At 35.3% G+C, this 22,999-nt stretch overlaps 1 protein-coding gene across 5 annotated transcripts; it reads right to left on the reverse strand.

The window, feature by feature from the left end:
- Nucleotides 1-546: 546 nt before the first annotated feature.
- LOC103719317 (protein ALWAYS EARLY 2-like) lies at nt 547-21,472 on the reverse strand. Of its 5 annotated transcripts, none has more exons than XM_039115922.1 (20): nt 21,462-21,472; nt 21,029-21,152; nt 20,132-20,230; nt 19,832-19,894; nt 17,946-18,023; nt 16,052-16,238; nt 14,137-14,402; nt 13,680-14,052; nt 12,893-12,976; nt 10,933-11,219; nt 10,720-10,776; nt 8,487-8,813; nt 8,228-8,406; nt 7,874-8,156; nt 5,567-5,809; nt 5,314-5,478; nt 2,920-3,060; nt 2,571-2,789; nt 2,046-2,330; nt 547-948 (listed from the first exon to the last, which is right to left on the reverse strand). In XM_039115922.1, exons 2-20 carry the CDS (start codon nt 21,131-21,133, stop codon nt 742-744), a joined length of 3,648 nt encoding a protein of 1,215 aa, XP_038971850.1. In that variant the 5' UTR covers nt 21,134-21,152; nt 21,462-21,472; the 3' UTR covers nt 547-741. The 5 variants fall into 5 exon arrangements, with proteins under 5 accessions (XP_038971850.1, XP_038971849.1, XP_038971848.1 ...); XM_039115921.1 differs by having other exon boundaries at nt 5,573-5,809; nt 14,137-14,414; XM_039115920.1 differs by having other exon boundaries at nt 14,137-14,414.
- Nucleotides 21,473-22,999: the final 1,527 nt, after the last annotated feature.

Consider the following 22,999-nt stretch of genomic DNA (forward strand, 5'->3'; position numbering starts at 1 on the left):
AAGAATTCAAATTAGCATAAAGATAATCGACTTTTAGGCCAACTTGATCAATTGTGTTACGGTAAGTTGTTGGTTTCTTTGCATAAATCATGTAGCAACCGGTATGGATGGGAAAATATCTCAACTCAGGCATCACGAACTGACCGAACAGATGAAAGAGTCAATATTTGCCGGCAAAACTTTTATTTATTGAACTACAATTTTTTGACATGACTTGATAGAGTGAAAATAAGATTTCATTATATTCTACATTATATTCTTAAAGAAGAATTATTTTTTAAAATTATCTAATAATATAACGCCCAGCTGTGCAAAAATTTTATATTCTAAACCTGCAGTTTACCTCCTTTTGTCCGTCTGCGCCACCCTATTAAAAAGTTCTGTTTGCCTCTCATTAAACAAAGTGGAAAATGTCATGAGTTGAGCATAAAAAGTTGGAGAGAAGAAATAACCAACAGGGAGTGTTTAGGTACGTGCCAAATGGAATATCACTTGATCTCCTGATACAAAGAGCATATCATCATTTCATCACGGTACAAACAAGACGGAAAAAAAGAACCTTATGTCATAAGTTGAGCATAAAAAGCTGGACAGAAGAAATAACCAACAGTTGTATTTATGTACATGCCTTAATGGAATATCACTTTATCTCCTGATACAAAGAGCATATCATCATTTCATCACGATACAAACAAGACGGGAAAAATGAACCTGACAAGAGAAACAAAACACGCTTCGGATTCATTTTTGCGCAACGGGTACCTCTACAGGAGGTATGATGCTTGGAGTTGGTATCAGTGCCAACATTTGGTTCTTAATTATGCCCATACATGTCTCTATCTCCCTGTAAATTGGAAGGTTCTGTGGACAACATGGCTGAAGACTTGTGACTGCAGAATCAAGAATCTGTGCAATCTCGGCAGGTGGGTATTGTCTCTCGGTGCAGGTCTGTTCGACAACAATGACAAACTTTAGGAGACAAAGGTATACAAAATAACCCGTATATTAACATAGCAATGGCAATAATATACAGCGAGGAGCATTGACCCACTCAAATGAGAGAAATCAAGCAATACTAGAATCCATGTATAAACTACTTGTAATATTAACACAGAGAGTAGATAATTATTGCATAGTTGCAATAGTTAGATCCTTAGGGATATGTCAATTTGTCCAGAAATGTTCAAGACTTCCAACTTCCAAATATCATATCGAGTCATTTCCAAGTGGCCGTATGTGTTAGCCCTCCAAAGTTTCCAAAATACTGATGCTTAATGCAGACTTGAATTGGAATTGGATCTTAAAATTATATGCTCTTTTTTCTTTGGCTCATCATCAAATACATGCTGGGACCCTTACGATAAAGGAAAAGGCATATCTGCTTTATGGTGTCTAAATTAAGTTGTAAATATTCATATCGGACCATAAATGGGAAAAAAGACACCAATGTCCCTCTGCATTAATGTTTTTGCACTTCTGGATCTCATTTAACATATATACACACACACACACACACACATACACACAAACACCCATACTGGAATATACAAAACTTTTTTGAATGAATTCAAAAGAAAAATTGCTCTAGTACTAACAGGCTCGATAACCAAATAAAAATCGCTACGACAATATCGCTCTTACGAAATGAGAATTTTGATATTGATTATCAACGGCTTCACAAAATTTGTTATGAGAATACTTCTATATGCTGGATCAAATAAAATGGGTAATTGAAATTTTTTAGTATCAGTTAAGTTATATCTCCTTAGGGGAGATTCAAAGGCTATTTCATTTAACCTATGGTGTAAACTTTCAAGTTATGCACTAGAATGTGCCTTAGAAAGTTAGAATATAAGAATTTTAAAAAGATCAAGAGTCGCAGGCAAGCTGAGTTCCGATCAAGAGTTCTATGTCGCACAAGGGATTAGAGATGGACGAGTTTCACATACCAATCTTCAAAATTTTAAAACATACAGCCATATGACAACCACCACAGATTATACGGGTGTGTGTTGAATAATAATATAATTTCCAAGAGAGTTTACCTGTATCATGAGCAATGTAGCGACACATGATGAAATCAGATCTGATGGAAGTTGGATCTCTGAATCAGAAGAAATATGGGGTTTTGGACTAGCATGAACTGTTGCCTCAGACATGCATGATGTTGTATGATCTTGATATGCTGAAATGCCATGTCCTGGATCTGGAGGATTGCGTCTTACTCCAAATACACCAGAAACAGGTCCAGAAATGCGGTTGTTAGCAGAATCTAAAGCCTCTCCAATCTTAACAAAAGCATCTTCTCCTTCTTTCAAAGCACACATAGCCTGAGAAGTGTATCAAGACAAATGCATACTCTTAGATATTCTTTGGAACTATAAATTTGACAAACTACAGAGAACTTGTTCCCAGAAAGCAAGCATCTAAAACAGGCTAAGAACTGATAATTGGTTCTACGTTTGTTAGACTAAGAATACCACTGAATTCTGAAATTCCAAACACTGAACCAACATAAGAGACAAAAACATAAAAAACCTGATACAGAGAAATGATGATGGTCAAACCACCTGCATAGCAGCATCAACTACCGTTCTTGCTTTCCGCCTTGAACTTTCAACAATCTCAGCTACATGAGATCCTGAATCCTGATTGAGAAAAGCTGATGGATTGCAAGAGTCTGGAGGTCCAGCAGCCCCCCCTGAATTCTCAATGGATCTAACCCATGCATGTGTTGAATTCCCATGGTACGTGTTGCGCTGCCTCAAAGAGAGCAAGGCCGAAGCAACCTAATAATGAAAACAAAAGACAATAGCTTTTGGTCCTAAAGACTTTGCAATATAGACAACAAAAATCTAAGGAAAAAGAAAAATGTGCAATTAAAACATGAGTGGCATAAGGTCCATGAATGATTCTTACCTGATCATTGGCATCTCTTAGCTGCACAAGCACCATAGCATATTGCTTTCTAAAATGCTCCAAATCTTTAATGGCATCACCATCCTTTTGCTTTCCAGAAACTTCTTCATTCATGTGCCTCAGTTCCATCAGCAAAGCTTCCTAGAAAACATTAACGCGTAGCAGTTCACCAATCTCCACTAATTTCAGTAGTCTTAACTTAAAGAATCCCTAAAATTTTCTTCATAACCACTTTCTGATTTATGAGCAATAAGAACAGAAAGAAATCCACCACAAGCAACAGGCACCAGATGTAAGTTAAAGGACAAAAATGTTTTGCAATATAAATCTAGCAAACACATCATATGCAATCAGCTGTTACAAATGTATATTGTTATGAAATTCCAAAAGAAGCATTTACAAACTAGATAGGATCTTTTGAATTTAAATGTCACTAGAATAGCTTATAATATTGTGAAAAACTACCCAACCAAACAACAAATCCTGTCCAACATATTTAGGGTTAGATACAAACATAAATGGCAAAATATCAAAGTAGAATCATCTGCATTGATTAAAAGCTCTCTCAACTGGTACCAAAAAGAGAGTTTGTGGACAGGGGTGCATGCCTAACTGAAATTTAACAGGCATCAAATGGCTAACAGTTTACATGGACAGCTGTCAGACATGCCTAAGGAATGAATGCATAATGATAAGAAACAAAGGTCATAGCCATGGTCTGCCGTACCAGTCCGTACCGGCCGGTACGGGCCGGTACGTACCGGTCCGGCCTGGGACCGGTACCGGATCAGCGTGGAATCCGGTACCGATAGTTTATTGTTGAAAAACCGGTATGGGACCGGTTCCGGTATGGCGGACCTTGGTCATAACACTTGTGAGTTGATCTCTTATTTTATCTGGACAGCACTAATAATATGTTTTAGACCCACAAATCACAACTTGACCTGTATACACAGGAACCATTGGACTTTGCTCCATTGCCCAGGTAGGAAGCATCCCTGTATCAGCAAGTTAAGCTGCTTCCATTGATATCACTAGAGCAGTCATGGACACAAGAGAAGACCCGTGGTAAGAAATGAATTTGTAAAAATGATACGTTCAAGAGATGAATTCATTATATGTTAATAATAAGTAAATATGGCACAACTGTTTATGCTGGAATGCAGTTATTTTATTCCTTCAAACATAACGTTTACAGGAAGTGTCACCTAGACACTTTAAAAATTAGCCTTTTTGATGTATCTAGTCACATGGACACCTATAAGCTTCATAACACTCCTTCACACTTTAAATCAACAAACAATGATAGTAAACTATCAACACTTGACACTAGACCAAGGTTCCAAATCTCAGGATATGACCCTGTACTATTCATGTACTAGTATTGTACCACATATGCTCCAGATCTACACATAGTTTGCTGAACCAGACCATACCCCAATGTTGATACAAGTCAATATAATGGGCAACATGGAAATTTGAAAATGAGGAATTACAATGTCGAATTTATAAAATTGAACATAAACTACAAGGTTTAAAGCGATTTTAAATATATATATATATATATATATATATATATATATATATATATATATATATATATATATATATATATATATATATATATATATATATATATATCCGGGAATTCTGGCATATGCCTTACTAATCCCAAAATCAGAAAGATGTATCAAACCATTAGAAGTTTAGAACTTTTAATTTAAGATGAATTGATTCATAGGCAAGATGTCTGCAAAAGATGTGAATATTTTGTTCATAGACACTTTAAAACTGGCACATTGTATTGAGCAGTTCCGATTTCTGTTTTGCAACCCTATTTTGAATTTTATAGGGTGCATGAATTATAAGCCCATAAGCCCACAATACATGTAGATGTTTTTTATGCTTATGTCCACATCAATGCTCTTTATGGTGAATTTTGGAGAGTCTCTTATTTGTTTTATTAACTTGAATTGCAACCATTAAGTAAAACCTTTCTACCACCAACTGGCAGGTTTCACAACAAGCACCTTTCTTGCCTAACTTAGCATTGGCCTAGAAAACCACACCCATTTCCAGAGGTTGACACCAGATCGAACTGGTCATTAAATGTGCCAAGTCCTTGGAGCCTTCTCAACTGACAGGTATGCTTTCTGCTCCATAACTTACCTCAAATTCAACAGGAAAAGGCTTTGACAATAACATCTCCTGCTTTATAGTATGAAAAAAGCAGATAACATAATGGTATACAGAATGTTATACACGGAATCATAACCATCAAGCCTTATGGCAAATTTCTAGGGTCAACAATAAATTTTCCCTAGGACTTTGGTAGCGAAGGATATATTGCAGTAAGAAACCCCACCACAAGGAATTGTTACCAACAAGCATTACCTTTTTATCAAGGGCACGCGACAACTCTGCAAGGACTCTTATGTCAGCTTCTCTTTCTTGTATTTGTGACAATGTACAAGGCTGACTGTACATTGCCTGTTGTGCAGCAACTGCAACTTCATTTACAGTAGCTTTAGCCTGTACAATGGCATCAATTGTGTCCCCCTGTCAGAAAGGTTCGCCCGTTAGGATACTCCTTTACAAACCATCACTGTTCAAAACAGAAAAGGATACAGAATGAAAAGCAAAAAACCTTTGCCTGCTTCATTAAAGTATGCATCGGATAACTAGAAGAAGCAATATTAGAAGACCCATTTGTAATTTCCAAACTCTCAGCTGGAGCAAACTTCATGGAGCCTCCAATCTTCCACTCCTTGGATCCATCATCTAGCTTTGTATCTGAGAAGCTGGTGCAAAACTTATTCGCAACAATATTCTGTCTTCTAAGAGCTTCAGGAATATTTTCCAATGGGTTCAGTGGCATGCAGTCGATATCCTGGAAATAGTATTGGTGATTACACAATATCCAGGAGCTTGCTATAAAATTCAGAAGTCACAAATCACATTGAATCTTTTGTCAATAAACAGCAAAAACATTCATTTGGTAACCAACCCTTAGAATCCAAAACAAAACAAAAAAAAGAAGCATCAAATTGCACTTGAATAGTAAACAACAATGATCAAAAATAAACTATGAAACCCAAGAAAATCCAATTGCTTCAATAAAAGAGCACTACCATTTTAGTATTAAGATTTTCTCCACCAAGAGTTCAAGCATCGCTGACATGGGGCATACCAGCCAGCGGCCAGCCCTAGCATGTCTTCTCATGCCTACATGTGCCATACCATACCGAAGAATAAAAATCAAGAAACATACATTTTGGTTCCTAAAACAGTTAATAGACTTTACTTAAAAAACAGATAATATTTGCTTATAAACAGGTAATATTTAGGCATATATATGTATGTGTGGGTATCTAAAATACATGTACATACTATATGAATTTTGAGCCAGGGTGAGTGGGGCTATCAAGCTCATAAATCAGTGGCCCAAGCTCAACACGGTTTTAAATGGGGCCACAAATTTGAGACCCAAGCTCAGCCAAGCCAAAGAAACATTAGCCCAACCTACTTACAATACAAGCTGGGTTGAACAGCCATTGGCTGGCCAAGCCCAATTTGCATCTCTAGGTCTACCATACCATAAGTCCATAACCCAACCATCAATGCTAAGGGAGTTACTTTATCTTAGAGATACGATCCCCTTGAACTTAAGGGACATCCCCACCAAGAATTTGACATAAAAGTGACCGATGATGAACAAACAATAGATCTGGTGATGAAAAAGAAGCTAAAAAGATAGAATGGAATGAATAAGCTACAAAAAGTTGTATATGAAGATTAATGGAAGACTTACCCTGTGTTTCGTTGGGTTCATGAGAGGGAGGATATATAGGGTTGGAAGGATGGATGGCCCCCATCCACCATTTGATTCAAAAAAAAAGTTAGGATGGATGAAAATGAGGGATTGCCCATCCATCCTGACCCACCAATTTGCATCGAAGGATGGATGGAAAATGTGAAGGTGAGATTCTACATTGCCAAAATTGCCCCTCATTAATTTTTGACAAAACTCTAACACTTTCACTTTTTCATTCATTTTATTTATATTTTTTTTGTTTTACCTATACTATTAACCCTATACTATTAAATTTTATTACTAATTATTTTAGTTTTAGTGCATAATTTCCATAATTATAAGCAAAAGATTAGAATTGTCTTCTATTTTTCTATTTATATTCACTTATTTTTGGTTAAATATTTATATAAAATTGATTAACTATTTTAATTAAATTATAAATTAATTAGCCATTTATATAATTAATATATAAATAAATTAATTCATATATAACTAATTTATAAAATCATTTATTTAACGAGAATAAATTTAAATTAAATATTTATATAATTTTTTATATAATTATAAATTATAAAAACTATAAGTTTATATATTGTCCTCCTTTAGTATAAATAAGTGTTATAAATTGATAATAATAATACTTTTATTAAAGGGTAGTTAGTAAAAATGTCATATACATATCATCCATCCTGTCTTTCATTCCTTCTACACCAAATAAAGGAAGGAATCATTCCTATGCATCCTTCCATATTTCACTAAATAGACGGCTCCCTCCTCCATCCATCCATCCTCCAATCCGTCCTTCATACCAAACAGAGGATTAAGGTGCCAATCAAGGATGTATCTAAATGCATGGACAGATGTATGTATGTATTGCGCATGCTTGCGTGCATGTATGTATGTGTGTGCACACTGTGTATGCCTCTATGTATCTGTGCATGTAAATCAGTAAATGCTTATATAAAATATTCGTCTCCTCACAGCTACAAGTTCGTCCTCAAATTGTAAAACAATAAATTTGAATTAGGGAATTTAATGATGTAATTTCAAAAATATAAATAACAAGGTCAAAGATTCCAAAAACAATAAGAAAGAACAAAACTAATTAGCTAAGCAGCAGCTGTTTTATAACGCAATTACCATCACAAGCTCGACCCCTAATTCAGGCCGATCAAATTGAACTCTGCACCGGTTCCGGTCAACAGTCAGAATACTTCCATCATGAATTTCTCTTGTTTTGGGATGACAAGCGATAACACGTTGCCCAACTGATAAAGGCTGAGCCAGATCTGTTGGGAGTCCTTCTCTAACACCAGCTCGAAGTTCAGCATAATGCTTCCTTACTGATTCCCGATATTGCTCAAGCTTCTCTCTTTCTTCCTGCAAAAACTGTTTTGACAACCTACGTGGCTTTCCAAGAGAACTGCGATAATGAACAAACAAGCATTTAGGTAAACAGTCTCAATAAAACATAAATACGAAATATGAAAATACCTTCGTATGACACCCCACTCGATACGAGTTAGCCTTGGCACATGGCCCAATCTCACATGATTTAGGTACTCTACAAACTCACTTTTGGCAAACCAAGGATAATCTATCGCACTGTAAAACCATTCAAACATACACCATCTACGCAACATTCGAGAAGACAAGCTGTGAGAAAGTTTTTGCTGCAAGAAGTAACATCAGACTTTGTTAAAAACTTCTAGCTGAGTAACACTTGGACCATAGAAGATAAAATATATCAAACCTTGAGATCAACCACCCTGTTGATAGGATGTGAGTACTTATCAGGACGATTGCCTACAGTATTCTCATTGGACTTAAACTCCTTCGATCTCCATGCTTTCTGTAGACCTACCTTGCGGCGGCTTCTACTTTTGGTTAGCAAGCTAACAGGACAAGTACTAGAAGCCTGTACAATTGTTTCGTTTGAATCTGTGACTGGTCTAAGTAGATCAGTACTTGAAGAAGAGTTCTCCTGTGGTTTAACCAATTTTGCTTGCTTTGGTGATGAACTAACTTGACTAACACGTCTAGTTTTACTAATCAATCTCTTCCCTTCTTCTGGTGAGACCTGGAAAACAAGTGCATCAGAAGAAATATTAATAGAAATCCATAACTAGAACTTCGTGCCATCTTATTTTCAGAAGGAATTCATCTATCAATTACTCCATCAGAGAAAGAAAAAACACAGTCAGCATAAATTATTCTCAAATTGCAAATAGTAAATAAAGTGAAATATAAATATAAGGCAAACAAAGAAAACTAGAAAACTAACAGAAAAGATGAAAATAGATTGGCATGAAGAATTTGAATCAAAATTTTAGAAAATGAAGTTCTTCTTTTTTATATTCTGGTTTTTGTGTGTGCGTGCCTTTTTTTTCTTTTTTGCTGGGGGGGGGGGGGGGGGGGGGGGGGATGCATCAACTTAAATGTATTATTTTAATCAGTCAAACCAGATATATATCAATTTTGAGCTTATTTTTGTGGTTAATGCTTAAACGTAGTTATGAAATGTTAGCTTGAGCAACAATTGCTTAAAATTATTTTAATGCACATTTTTAACAACAATAGATAAATATATCAAGGAAGACTGGTGTAATCCTAGATAAAAGCAAAACTAAAAAATAATGTTCACCAATAATAATTAATATAAGTTTATTAAAAAATATAAATATAGAATAAACCTTGACAAATGTGAATCCTTTTACAGATTTGTGAATCTTTTTGCAATGGGGTGTGTCAAGTATTAGAATCATATGGCACAATACCTCTACCGTGCCAATGTTTAGCTGGCACCTACATAATATGTAATACTTAATTACGCCTCCATGGCAATCGCTTAACCATGAATATGTGATACTTAATTACGCCTCCATTGACCTGAGTTTTGAGAAGTTCTAGTATACATGTATGGTTACTTTAGCAAAATTAGCACAAAGAGTTGTGCATCTCTTCATGTCTACCACTTTCTGACATTTAATTACTTAATACTGTTGTTTATTCTTTTTTTAATCATCGATTCTTTTTCCAATTTTTAACCTTCTTAGTCAAAACTAGCAAAAATAATTTAATGTCCTCTTTTGAATGTATTAGGCAGAAAGTATTAAGGGGAAAATGTTCCTCCTACTCCCCATCTTTACCACATGTGAATTTGGACCTTGTGATGGTTAAGAAGTCCACAAAAAAATTTCAACCACTAGCAAGACCATCGACCAAGACATCTGAGCCTTTTCATGAAAGAAGGGTACAAAGGCTATCCAAGAAGCTTTAAAAATGCCACGTCATGATTGAAGCCTGAGGGTGAACCATGGCCCAATGGCACCGTTCCTCCATGGTCGCAAGTTCGAAACACAGAAGCAGCCTCTCCACATGCAAAGGTAAGGCTGTGTAAATTTGAGCATCCCTAGACAAAACAATGGCAAGAGCCTTGTGCACTGAGCCGCCCTTTATGATTGAAGCCTCTTTTATAAAGGTTCTTTTTGCATTAGGATTTCAAATTGCTAAGTCTTATTATTCACAAAAAGACTGCACATGAACAAGCCTTGCTAGAAGGCCATAAGTAGAAGTCATCAATAATGGCAACGAGAACAGCATAGGGCTAATCAAATCTAACAATTATGAAACACACACAAACAAGACCAAGAGCTCATGCATACCAGGCAGAATCAAAGTTATCTCCTCACATTGGTGCTAACTAACAAAATAAGGTACAACCCGTTTTCATTGTACAAGAAAAGGGGGATATAATAGAGTTTATTTCATGCATTATATAATATATAGACTTACTAAAAGAAGCTAAATATCAATGTATCGATTTGCATATAGTACATTTGACAAGAAATAGCCAGCTGAAATTCAACTATAATAGAAAGAAAAAAAGGTCAATCAGAGTCTTTAAAACTATTCCAGAAACATTTTTTAGCCATCATAATAAGAAATCAAGTTATGAGGAAAAAAAGGAAGAAAGATTAAGGCACCTCTATCTTCTGTGGTTCACATTTCTGAGAATCACCATTAAATTCACCTTTTGAAGCCTGCAAATGGTAAAAATAAATAGGTAGAAGTCATAAAACAAAGGCAGCTCATATCCTGCCTGAAAAAGACATCTCATACACTGAACAAATGACGGTAAGTGCAAAAAATGAGATGGCAATATCATGTTTATCAAAACAGTTGCATTAGAATCTTACTTTTCCAGTCGAAGACTTCCGTTTTTTTTTCTGCATCTTACTGGTGCATGCACAAGTTTGCTGCTTCACTTCAGAAATGGCATTTACATCATGACGTAAACACTTTGCAGGCTTAGCACTTTTCCTGGTAACAGCATCAGTACCAACACTTGTCGAATACCCTGTCTCCTTTTTCACTGAAACTTTGGCCTGATCTCTCTCATGTGTTGTTGACATTGATTCAGGTATATTAGGCTCCTCAGCAGTGTTGATGTTTCTTTTCTCTTCTTTAACTTGGAAAGATGATTCTAGAATTCATACGAGAAAGACATACATATTAGAAAAACGGAAGATCAGTTTTTAAATGAATAACATGTAGATAAGGTCAGAAAGGTGAAATTAAAAAACAAAAAACACAGTGCTAGTAAATTCATTTGGCTAATATCGACAAATTTCATAAATTAGACATTAATCCTTTAAACAGTTCATGATAACCTCTGAAGGAAAAAAAAGTACAGTACTCAGACATGTCGAAGCAAGATCATTTAGTCAAACTAACTAAAAGGACTTGTCTCCAGAAATGATTAAAGGATCATGTCTTGGTTTTTGTTCTTTTATATATGCAATGATATTGAGCAGCTAAACTCCAATCTGTATATGATGAATGAACTCTCTCACTCGCATGCGCATGCGCTCATTCGTTGCATTAGTATGTGGGTGCATCTGCAAGCACCAGCACGGAAGATAAAGGTTTTATCAGGAGTCCTACAGAGAGTGAGGAATGAGCAATTATCTTTTGTATCCACTAGTACTAATAAAAGTCAAGAAATGTTTGATTATATTAATATTAACTACATTTACTTTAGACACAAAATGATCATTATAGACCCCATAGAATCATCATCAAGAAAGTTTTAGAAAGAGAGAAAATTTTTTCCATGCTATACCACAAATAACCTCCTCAACCAGCCACCATGGAAATATCAGGCTAATAGAGAATCTTAGACATCATCAAAAAATAAAACTCTATTTACTGAGAATTTATACCTTATTAATCCACTTCAAGTTATAGAACTTCTTCGGTAATGTGCATGAAAGTTTAAGCAGGACTGACAAAATCATGCCCAGTATGTAGAATTTCAAATGATTAATTAATACAATAAAATGCTTAAGAAAATTTAGTGCCCTTAAACTTCTAATAAACTAGAACTTAACATGCCTTTGCAACAAACTCAAAAATTATTAGTTGAGATAAAAATGCAACGTTCTTCCTAGAGGTTCTGCAAAATAAGGCCTTTGGCCCTTTAGCCTTAGACAAGATAGGTTTTGCAAATGGCTGAAATTGCCAAACCTCCAAAATCAAGGTCAAATTTTGACATGTTTAGACTGAAAATCTGAAATTTAAAACCATGGATGTAATAAGATTATTGTGCATGTTGATAATGATAAACAATCTACGTTCACCTTATCTGGCATAACTTCCTGTTTTTCTGTATACATATATTTACAGATAAATGACAGTAAAATGTTCTTAGCAGCTCAGATCTAAGTTGATACAAACTTCAAAAACCAAAAGACATTGAATCCAATTTCCAATCCACAAATAGTGAGGTTTACAAGTTTAATTCACTTGAAACAAGTTTCCTGAACATGTTAGTAATGTAACAATTATGAACAATGACCCACTTTACAAATGTAAATACATCCCAACAACAATTTCATACTAACTTTTGGTAATAGTAGTTCTCAAAAAAGATCTAGAATGAAAGGTCATGAGAATGTGCATTCTTAATCTCTGAAAAGGAAACAAAAGGAACCAAAGGAAGTACTCAATAATTCAATACGAAAAAAGAAAGCATTGCAAACTACAAAAGGATGAACACTAATTCTGACAACAATGACTTGTTATGTATCATACTAGAGTAGTAGTAAAATTAAAAAATACAAAAAAAAATCTGAGACATATGAACAGGAAACTAACCAGATTCAACGGTAGAGGTAGGCAGCAAGATATTTACAGACAAATCTGCAAGTGTCTGTAGAGCATCAAGGGCGGAGCTTTCATCTACATGAACAAAACAGTGAACAAGAATAATATTTCGTAGGCATTTGATGTAACAGACAACAAGACAAGATGGCATGTGCCAAAAGAAAGTGAAACAACATAATTGTATAGCATCATGCACCAATCAATTTAACATATTCTCAATGTCAAGCTTGAAAGGAAACAAAATTAGCATTATGCACAATTCCATAGAATATATTATATTATCAAGCTGGAAAGGAAACAAAAGGTAAAAATCACATACAAAGAACTAAACGAGAAAAATTGAGAATCATGAAAATATTTCAATGACCAACATACCGAATAAGTAACCAAAAATTATTCAAATAATTCATTTTAGAAGATTAGAATATTCAATATAAAAGATTTGTCTATCACCAGAACTATGAAAGTTCTTTTTCCTTTTTTGTGTGTGTGGGGTGGGGGGTGGCGCAATCTTGCTCATTTGTCTAGAAAGGGATCAAAGATGTGCTCAATGTCATATGACACTTGACCATATAGTACATGGAATAAGCAACACAGTTAAATAAAAGAAGATGGTAGTAAGAATTCAATTCCAATTTGTACATTGTTAAGCTAGAAATAAAGAACAAACAATAAAATGTCGTCACAGCCACAAATAAAAATATTCAAAAGAAGAAATGATAACTACCTTTTAATCATATTGAGAATCCTAAGAAAAAGCACAAAATTTGACACGTACCTCCAAAAAATAGCTGGCGGCTTCTTTTCCTTGAACTCTTGGATCCTCTTACAGTTTTACCCTCCATAGTCTCTCCGTCAATTTCATCTTTAACTTTTCTAATATTGATGCCTTCTTCAGTACCACTGCATGCTTCCCTGTCATCATCAAGTTGATCATTTTCCATGTCTGCTGCTGCTTTTTTTCTCTTTTCCTGAAGTTTCTTCACCTTCCTTCTAGTTTCAACTGCTGCAGCCCCGTCATTTTCTATCAGACGAGTGACATCTCTAACAAAATCTCCATTCTCAGCTTCTCTACTTCCTAAACTGCCTTCATGACAATCGCCCTCAATTTGAACACCAACTAACTTTGAGCTGTCCATCTCCGACTCGTTCTACATTTTGTATTAGGAAGAGAATTTTTTATTATTTATAGCATTATGGCAGAAGAAATAAACTCCAGAACTTAAGATGCTCACCTTTTTTTCACCACTCTTAGCAGGAGAAGATCTCCTGTGATCAGCTCTTCTTCCAGGGGTTCTAGAAAGCTGCGGTGAGCCTCCTCTCTGAGAAGCCTCTGCTAAAGCCAATGCAGCCACATGAGCACCTTCATCATCAGCAGTGTTTGAAACAGATTTCAATGCTTGTTTATTTGGAGAAAGTATTTTATCCCTGTCGTCTCTGCTGTACATATTTGAAACAGGGATGCGGGGAGTCCTTTTCCCAACCGCACGAGGTCGGCTACCTGGAAATAGATCTGGCAATGTTTCAAGAACTCAATTTTATTCAGCTGAAAAAATAGAACATTAAATTTTGTGTCTGTATTTACGTATACAAACATCAGAAGCATGAGAACATCCACAACAGAGGTTGACTAAGTGAGACTCATGACATTCACATAAACTGAAATGAATTAGATTCTAACATTGATAAATAAAAAAGCTTCCAGACCAGATGAAGTATAGTGGCAACTAACAAGAATTATAGGCAAAGGAATAAAGCGCAATGGTTAAAATTATGATAATGACAAGAACAATGTGAAATGAAACATAAGAATATCATAATGTACATAATTTCACCACTACTATCAATCAAAGTCGGAAGCCTTGATATAAAGCTATACAAGAGGGTACTTGAACAACAGCCCGAACAATAAGCCATGTCAAGAATTTCGGAAAAAACCAATCTGGCTATATGCACAGAAGCTCTGCAACTGAAGAGTTTCCTTCGAGGCAAGTCATAGAAAATTTTAAAGCAAAGACTAAAATTAAAAGATATTAATTTCAACAAAAATTACATAAATAAATATAAACAGCACTTGGCAGTTGGGAATGATGATAGGCGCACTGCCAACTTAACAGATACTGCAGCTCTAGATATTACAACTGGGAGTTATAAAATATAAAATGGAGTATTTGACACCAGTATTTCTGCATGTTTGTGCACATGTCATGGTTAAAAGTGCCAGCCAGCATATACCATGCTGGGTAAGTATCAGCACCCGGCAGGGATCTGCGCTGCACCTGTTAAATCCATATTTTAACACTTTTTAAGTACTTTTAGTTTTTGCTTTAGCCAAGTAAGACAAGTGCAGGCATTAACTGGTTTAGAGTGCCAACCACATGTACCTTGCTGGATTAGTACCAGCACCCAGCAAGTCTGCACTGCACCTATTAAAGCATATTTAATATGTTTTTATTTTTTAAGTTTTCTAATATGCTTCAGCCAAGTAAGACAAGTTCAGGCATGAATAGCCATGCCATGCCAACTTCCGATTGGCACAGGTACTCACACTGATATCTAAAACCCTGGTGCATGTGCATGTGTGCTTGATTGAAGCATCTATAAATGCATATAACTGGCCAAAGCAAATGTCTAAGAAATTCATGATGCCAAGCTGACAGCCGACTAGCAAGGGTACTCACACCAATATCTTAATCCTTGGTGCATGTGAATATGTAATTGAAGCATCTATAAATGCAACTGCTTAGATGACTGGTCATCGCATATGTCTAGAAGAAAATCATGGGCATGGAAGAATCAATGTATTGTACTCAGATCCTTCAGAATTATATAAATGCAACCAGAAATGTTTCCTTTGTTTAGTTCTACTTTCATCCGCTGCTACCTCAAATTGATAGTGATAAAGAATTAAAAAAGTTCTTGGAAAGTCTAAATGTTGATTTCTTGAAACTAAAATAAGTAGGCACTTGGAGATGACAAGATCAATCTTCTGCATCTATATCTCCTGATCTTCTAAAATATAAATGCTTTGCAGCGAACTTTTCGGCCATATTAAGTCTCAGGTGGATTGTCAAATGAAGCAGCAATGCTTCCAATAAAGGTATTCAGAAAAATTCTACAGAGCCATTATGCTGAAACCTTGAAAGTTACCTCCAGATCGCTTCTTCTTTAATAATGACAGGCATCCTGATGTTGGACCTGACTGATACTGCAGTAGATCAGGATAGGGACCATCGGAACCTTTTGACATGAGTCGAAATTTTCCCCGACCACGCTTTTGAGTCTTGCGAGATGTTCTAGACACATCATTGCTTTCACGACCACTGTCGCTCCCTTCCTGTCAGTTGATAGTTCCTTGCTTCAGATAACAGCCAAGTTGTCCAACCAAACAGTAACAAGATCAAAATTAAGGTTGACCGTGGAAAATTTCAGAAGCACAGCCATGAGATATTTAGAGCATATTGCAGCACTGAAAGAACCAATTCAGTTGTAGCATAGAATATATCTTATAAGTCGAGCAATACCATAGCTGTCCAGTTAAACAGCCACAAACATTAGATATTTGGAAAATTATAAAAAGAAACAACTATACAATAAGCAATAATATCATACAAAACTTCATTCAGTGCATCCAGATAACAAGGTCATACTGATTGTATTACCATATATCACCTTAGAGCATCCAGCCTATAGATTTCTTTTCCTTTTTTACAACAATAGAAACTAATACACTGTTAACTTTGCAAAACTTATATCCCTAAATAACTAAAGATTTATCAGTGGGAGGTGAAATAATTTGTCAAAACCATGGCAAACATCTTTGCAATCCAACTCAATATGTTTAATTGTGAATGATAAGGAGGTCCTTGAAAACTCAAATTGCTCTCCAGGTTATGGGACCAGTGCATGTTAAAAAGAATTTACAGACTGAAGAATAATGGACATAGGGTGGCCATTTTAATGGAAACACCTTATCTATTGTTAGAAGTCCATTTCAAGTTGTGTATCAACAATAATATGACTTTTAAAGTCTAAGTACCATAACTGTGTTCTTCTTCTATGAGGTACAGTTCCAACAATTTGTTCTTGTGTAGTAATGAGAAGTTTTAAGCAGAAGATTTCCACCTATTACATAGTTTTAAGCATGAAATTTGGCAAATGAGGATCCATGAAACCAAACCCAACTAGTTCGAACAAGGCTTGATGTTTATGGTTATGGTACGTAATTTAATCTATCATCCATAATTTAAACTCAACTTTTTAGATTACTGGCATAGAGCAAACCCAGGAATTTTGACAGTGTTCAGCAGTGGGTATGGACTTTACATTATCAATGGGCAGCAATGCTTATCAGTACAGGCGCTTTGACAAATATAGACATTTTCATTGTTAACACGTTTTGTAATTATATAGACAAAACCAATTTTTAAATTTAAAATCCATATTATTTTGTCTATTGAAAATGTCAATTATTTTTAGTAATCTTGCCTTCATCAGTCTAGTTTATATTTCACCAAGTCCAATGACTTCATGAAGTTTAAAAGCAAAAGCAATTTTTTACTACGAAAGGAGATTTGCCAGTTGCACTTAAATAAAAACCTCCGAGTCTGGTGGAGATGTACGACACTTTTGTAGGCATAATTGTTATGGAATTATAAATCCATATAAACAAAGAGACTACACTTTTGTGTTGGAAACTTGGACCAGGCACATCCTTTATGGCACCAAGTACATGAAATATTTACTCAGGTGCTTTACCCAAGGTTTCAAAGATAGTGACCTTTACACTATCAACTTCACTATGTATAAAGTCGCTCGCTCGCACGCATGCATAAGGTTCCAGATATAGTGCTCTCTCCATGATCCAACTGATGCATGCACACACGCACACACCCACACATATATACACAAATACATGTACATATGAGTGCATATGTGTGTATACATGCATGTCCGTATGTACCAAAAAAAAAAAGCAATTGAGCACCAAATAAGCCTATATAGTAACAGTAACATCAATATGAAACTCAATATCCAATCTCACCAGAATATTGTAGTGATCAGTCATCATTGCGATTAATCCAGCTGCAGTAGCTGTTCCTTCTGGAAGGGATAAGTATGCCTGAGATTGCATAGTGACCAGTTATAGTCATGAAGAAAACACACGACTTATAAGGTCAGCTTTTTCTCAAGACATCATTATAAAAATTAAGAGAGTAAAACAACAACAGTGTACTCTAAAATGGTTATAGTAAAATTATTGGGAAAAAAACATAAATCAGTAGTATGCAAGGTATGCTGATACAATATACATGTGATCGAATCCTGTACCTCTATTAGCCAAAGAAAAGAGTGCTCAACCATTCCATAGGTCAAGTCATGACACATAGCCCAAAGGCAATCAGATAAGGTTGTCAACTGGAATACTGGAAAAAAAAATTCTAAGCTGTTCTTCTATCTTATCTGCCACACTCTGATTTACCCTGAAGTACCCACATTGACACAGCATGATGTGGGTGTAAATATTACACTAGGAACGAGGCCACGAGAAAAACTCTTAGGCATTAGAAGGATCCAACACAGACACACACTCCAACCAGCATATCCATGGCAACATGGTTCATCATAACTTCAACCTTATCGGAAATAAATCAACTAAAAAATTTGATCTCGTTTCTGGAAATTTCAAGGTTCAAGGTTGTTCAGAATACAACTTTGGGTGGAAGAATCAATAATCATGTGGTTAGCCTCATTTGCTCATCATTAACTTTGAATCTAGTGCATCGAAAGCTGACTACTAGCCATTATTGCAGTGTTCTGAAGTTCATAGCTGAGATATATGAAGAATTTTCATTGTTTGCAGGACTACATAATCATAAAACTTGTGACCTGTGCAACAGTTCAATCTGAATTTCAAGAATCCCAGAAGCATCTTGAAGATAGTGTTAGTAGGGTTTAAGTCATCAAGCTGTTTGTGCAGATTGTCATGTTTAAAGGTAACGCTTGATCCAACAAAAAAAAAAAAAACTTCACTAGGAAAAGGAAAAATGAGCTATCGAAATACAAGTTACAATAATATGGCTTGTACTGGTATTTGAGAGCATATAATGGTATATGTAGGGAAAACATTAAAGGTGAATGGTGACCAAACAAGAATGATACAACTAGCGAGAGAGTAACATAAAACTAGAGGGCAATAGATAAGATACTCCATGCAAACTACATGATAGTGTTAGTAAATACCAAAAATAGATACATCAAGAAGCCAAAGCCATTAACTTTATAGAACCAAAAGCTCACATACATACATTTAAGGAAAACTTAATTAAAAAAGAAAGAAACAGTATAAAAGTGTTGAACCATATATTATTGCAGCAGTTAAGATAACTCCACTGATCATAACATGCAACTTCTATCAAAAGGTATCTACTATTTTGTTTCGGTATTAGTGTATGGATCATAATTTCTTCCTGGTCAGGATTATATTAGTTTGGAGAGAGGAAGTTACAGTAGTTTCGCAAAAATTTTAGGAAACAGAATAATTGACAGATTGTTATACGTGATAAATGTACTTGTATATATGTATGTGTCTATATGGAGAAGAATGTGAACATCATGTAAATATAAAGGTTAATCTAAACTAAGTTTATTAAAAGATCTATGAACAACATGCACAATCAAGCAAACAGATGTATGTGCAGGCAAATTGCACCCTTCAAAATGTAGGTGCATGTCTGTGTTTTTTTTACCTCTCCTCTTCAAATTTCTGATATGCATGTCTGTTTTCTGATAAGCCAGTAAATAAAATTTCATACTTCAAAGTTTTTTTTTAGTTAACATTTATTTCAGAAGCAGAACCTAATTATAGGATCAGGAAAAGGTTGCACAAATTCAAGGAATAAAATATCACATCAAGAAAATACACTTTACCCTATTCATATTGTAAAGAGCTTCCACCATGTCTGACGATCTATTACGTACTGCACCAGCCACCTGGTAACCCAAAAGAGTCAATACGTTTAGAAGATTATTAATACATGCAGAGATTTTAATACTTCATAACTTGAGAAAAGGAAAAGGAACCCCCAGTATCCCACATAACATCCATTTCAACAAATCAAATAGCAACAATTCATTTGTTCAATAACTACAGAACTGGGGTAAAACAACATATATCACAAAGAAACCTTCTCAAAAACAAAGCAAGTTCAGAAAACAATATAGGCAAACCTTTCTCCAGTCCTTCCCATATTTTCGATAGGCTTCATAGAAACGCTCAAGCTCTTCTTTGCTCCATTGAGTGCCTAACATGTCGGACAATTTCCTCTTCTGCATAGACATATTACCAGAAGTTTGAAAAAAAATAATAACAAGTAATGTGCTAGTTCAGATACAGAATAAATCTGTACTACTAGTTCAGTTATACAGACAAAAATCAAAAACATTGCATATGCACACTTCATTGCATTAAATCAAAATAACTTAGCTGCAATGGCATTAATGCCCACATATATCTAAAAATCTAAGAGCAAGAGTCTGATAGGCATCCATTTGATAGTCTATTTATACAATGAGTAAATATAATACAAAGATAAAGATTAACTATAAAAATTTATAGAGTATAACACAAGGTCCGCTGTCTCAGTACCAGACCCTGTACCAATGCTACACTAGCACAGTGTCGTACGATACAAAATGGATTTTTTTTTTTGAGCATACCGAGTGTCAGTACACCACCTATATTGGGTACCGGTATCGGTACGGAATACCTCTGTCTTAATCGGTAAAGACAAACCCAAATACTCATATTATGTCTGTTTTCAGCAGAACCAAACATTTTCAGTGCATCCCCAATCTTCTTGGAAGATTTCAAAAGCAACCCAAACACTTATTTTATGTACTAATTAGCAGCAGCAGCATTCAGTGCATCCCAAATCTCCTTTGATGATTTCAAAAGCATACAACTGGAATTATCATAGGTGACATCCTGCTCTATAACCATGTCATAATCCATCCATCCATGAGAGAGATGAAAAATTGAGCTAACACCAGCGTCTCACCTGACCAACAAAATAGAATTTGCGAGAGAAGAAGCTATTGAAGTTTGCCAAGGCCACATATACTTACGCGTGTCTTACTTTTGTTCGCAATTGTCGCATCTTTATCCAGCCACTCATCATTCACTTTCGCAAAGCGCTTGTTCACATTTCTCGATTTCCTTGTTGAAGCCATTGAAACATCTATGTCCCTCCTGGAACAAGATGAATGGGCAGAGTTTTACCATTGAATAAATCTCAATCTATCACAAAGGCCCAAGAGAAATGAAGGGAACCATAAGAAAAAAAGGATAATCATGTGGTGATGATTAAAAGTCCAGTATAAGCCTCAGAAAGATATGCAATTCAAGTAAATATAAAGACAAGCTAGTGAATTAATAATTGCCATCTAATAGTTAACACTATAGGTTGCCTCAAATTAATGACAATCATAAGAACAACCTTCAGAGAGGACTGATCAGGCAATCATTGATAATTGAATAATAACAAAACTTGATCATTACCGAATGGACCAAGCCTTTAAAACTCGGTTTCTGTTTCAGAGGCCAAGCCTGTGGAGTTATTGTGTTGGCAGTTTTGGTCATTTCTGCAGTTGCTCTCAAAGTATCAGAGTTTGTCAAAAAAAAAAATCAAAAACAAATCTGAAAGTTTGAAAAGTACAAGAAAAATAAAAGCCAGAAAAGTTATTACACAAATTTTAGAATATTTTACGTTACACAATTCTTTATGGTGGTTATATTGGCAATTCTATGCTGAAGTTTGATGTTGTACATAATAAATTCATTGAGCAGGCAAGTCATGGACTGCGATATCGTCCATACAATGCGTGCCATACCGCACTAGGTGAGAATTGGTACAAAATCAAGTTCAGGTAGGTGAAAACACCATCCCGTCCCATACTAAGGTGTATCGAGGCATATCAAAGTGTATTGAGATTGTACCGAGGTGTGTACCGAGATGTACCAACCCGCACCAAGGCAATATTTGAAACAACATGTAGGTAAAATAATCATAGTAATGCATACTATTTCATGATAACACATAGCAACCCATCACGACAAGTTATGCAATTATGTTTTGAAAGGAAAATGGAACTGGGCATAAAGATGAGTATCATAATGCCCAAGAGCCTACTGTCTTTATCCAAAAGAAATTAAACAAACAGTAATTTTAGAAAATAATTTTTGTAAATGAAACTAGTCTTTAGAGCCACTTCCAATTGTTAATCAAATCAGAAAAGTCCAATGAGTTAATGTTGAATTACAGTACACCTTTTTTTCGGACAACTGTTAGGTGCTCTGATTAGTCAAACCAGACTTCTTTTCCAAGAAACCGTTAGATGCTCTGATTTCTAAAAATTACTCCAGAAATAAAAGTAATTTAGCATTATTCTGAACCATATCCCACTAAGTTGAAATTTCTAAGCGATAATCATTTCATAAGAACAGTGAAGGGAAATTTGGTGTTAGACTACAGGCATATGATATTGAGATTACAGATTATTATTAGAAATGGTAAGAAAAATTATTGAAGCTTAATGAACTTTTGAATTCAGGAACATTTTCCCCTAAGATGGTGTTGGTTCAGTCCCCTCCTATATTACTACTATCTTTCAAATCAAAACTTCAAAAATTAAAGCTTCTACAGCTATAATCACTGTTCTCCAGCAAGCAATATGAAGTACTCAATTTTTAAGGAAATCTGAATGGAAACCTTTTTGTCAAGACCGGGTTCAACCGTCAAAAAAGGAGAATTCCATACCACATCCGGACTAAAGCAAGCTAGAGAAGGCTGAGAAGATCATAGATGATTTCAAGGTCAAAATAGAACAGCTAAGGGCTGATGAATCTCAGCTGCAGATCAAAATGATGATCTAAAAAATATCAAATGGAAGCAGTCATTCTGCAGCTGATCTGAACAAAGAAATTGGAGCTGGAAAGAAAAGAATATAGTAACCTCGCAGCAGGCTGAGGCTAATACTAACAAAAAAACGAAATTGAGCTGGAACAGCTAAGGAAAGAAAATTCCATGCTGGAGAAAA

This window comes from Phoenix dactylifera, unplaced genomic scaffold (genome assembly GCF_009389715.1).
Source record: "Phoenix dactylifera cultivar Barhee BC4 unplaced genomic scaffold, palm_55x_up_171113_PBpolish2nd_filt_p 000040F, whole genome shotgun sequence".
Classification (NCBI taxonomy): domain Eukaryota; kingdom Viridiplantae; phylum Streptophyta; class Magnoliopsida; order Arecales; family Arecaceae; genus Phoenix; species Phoenix dactylifera.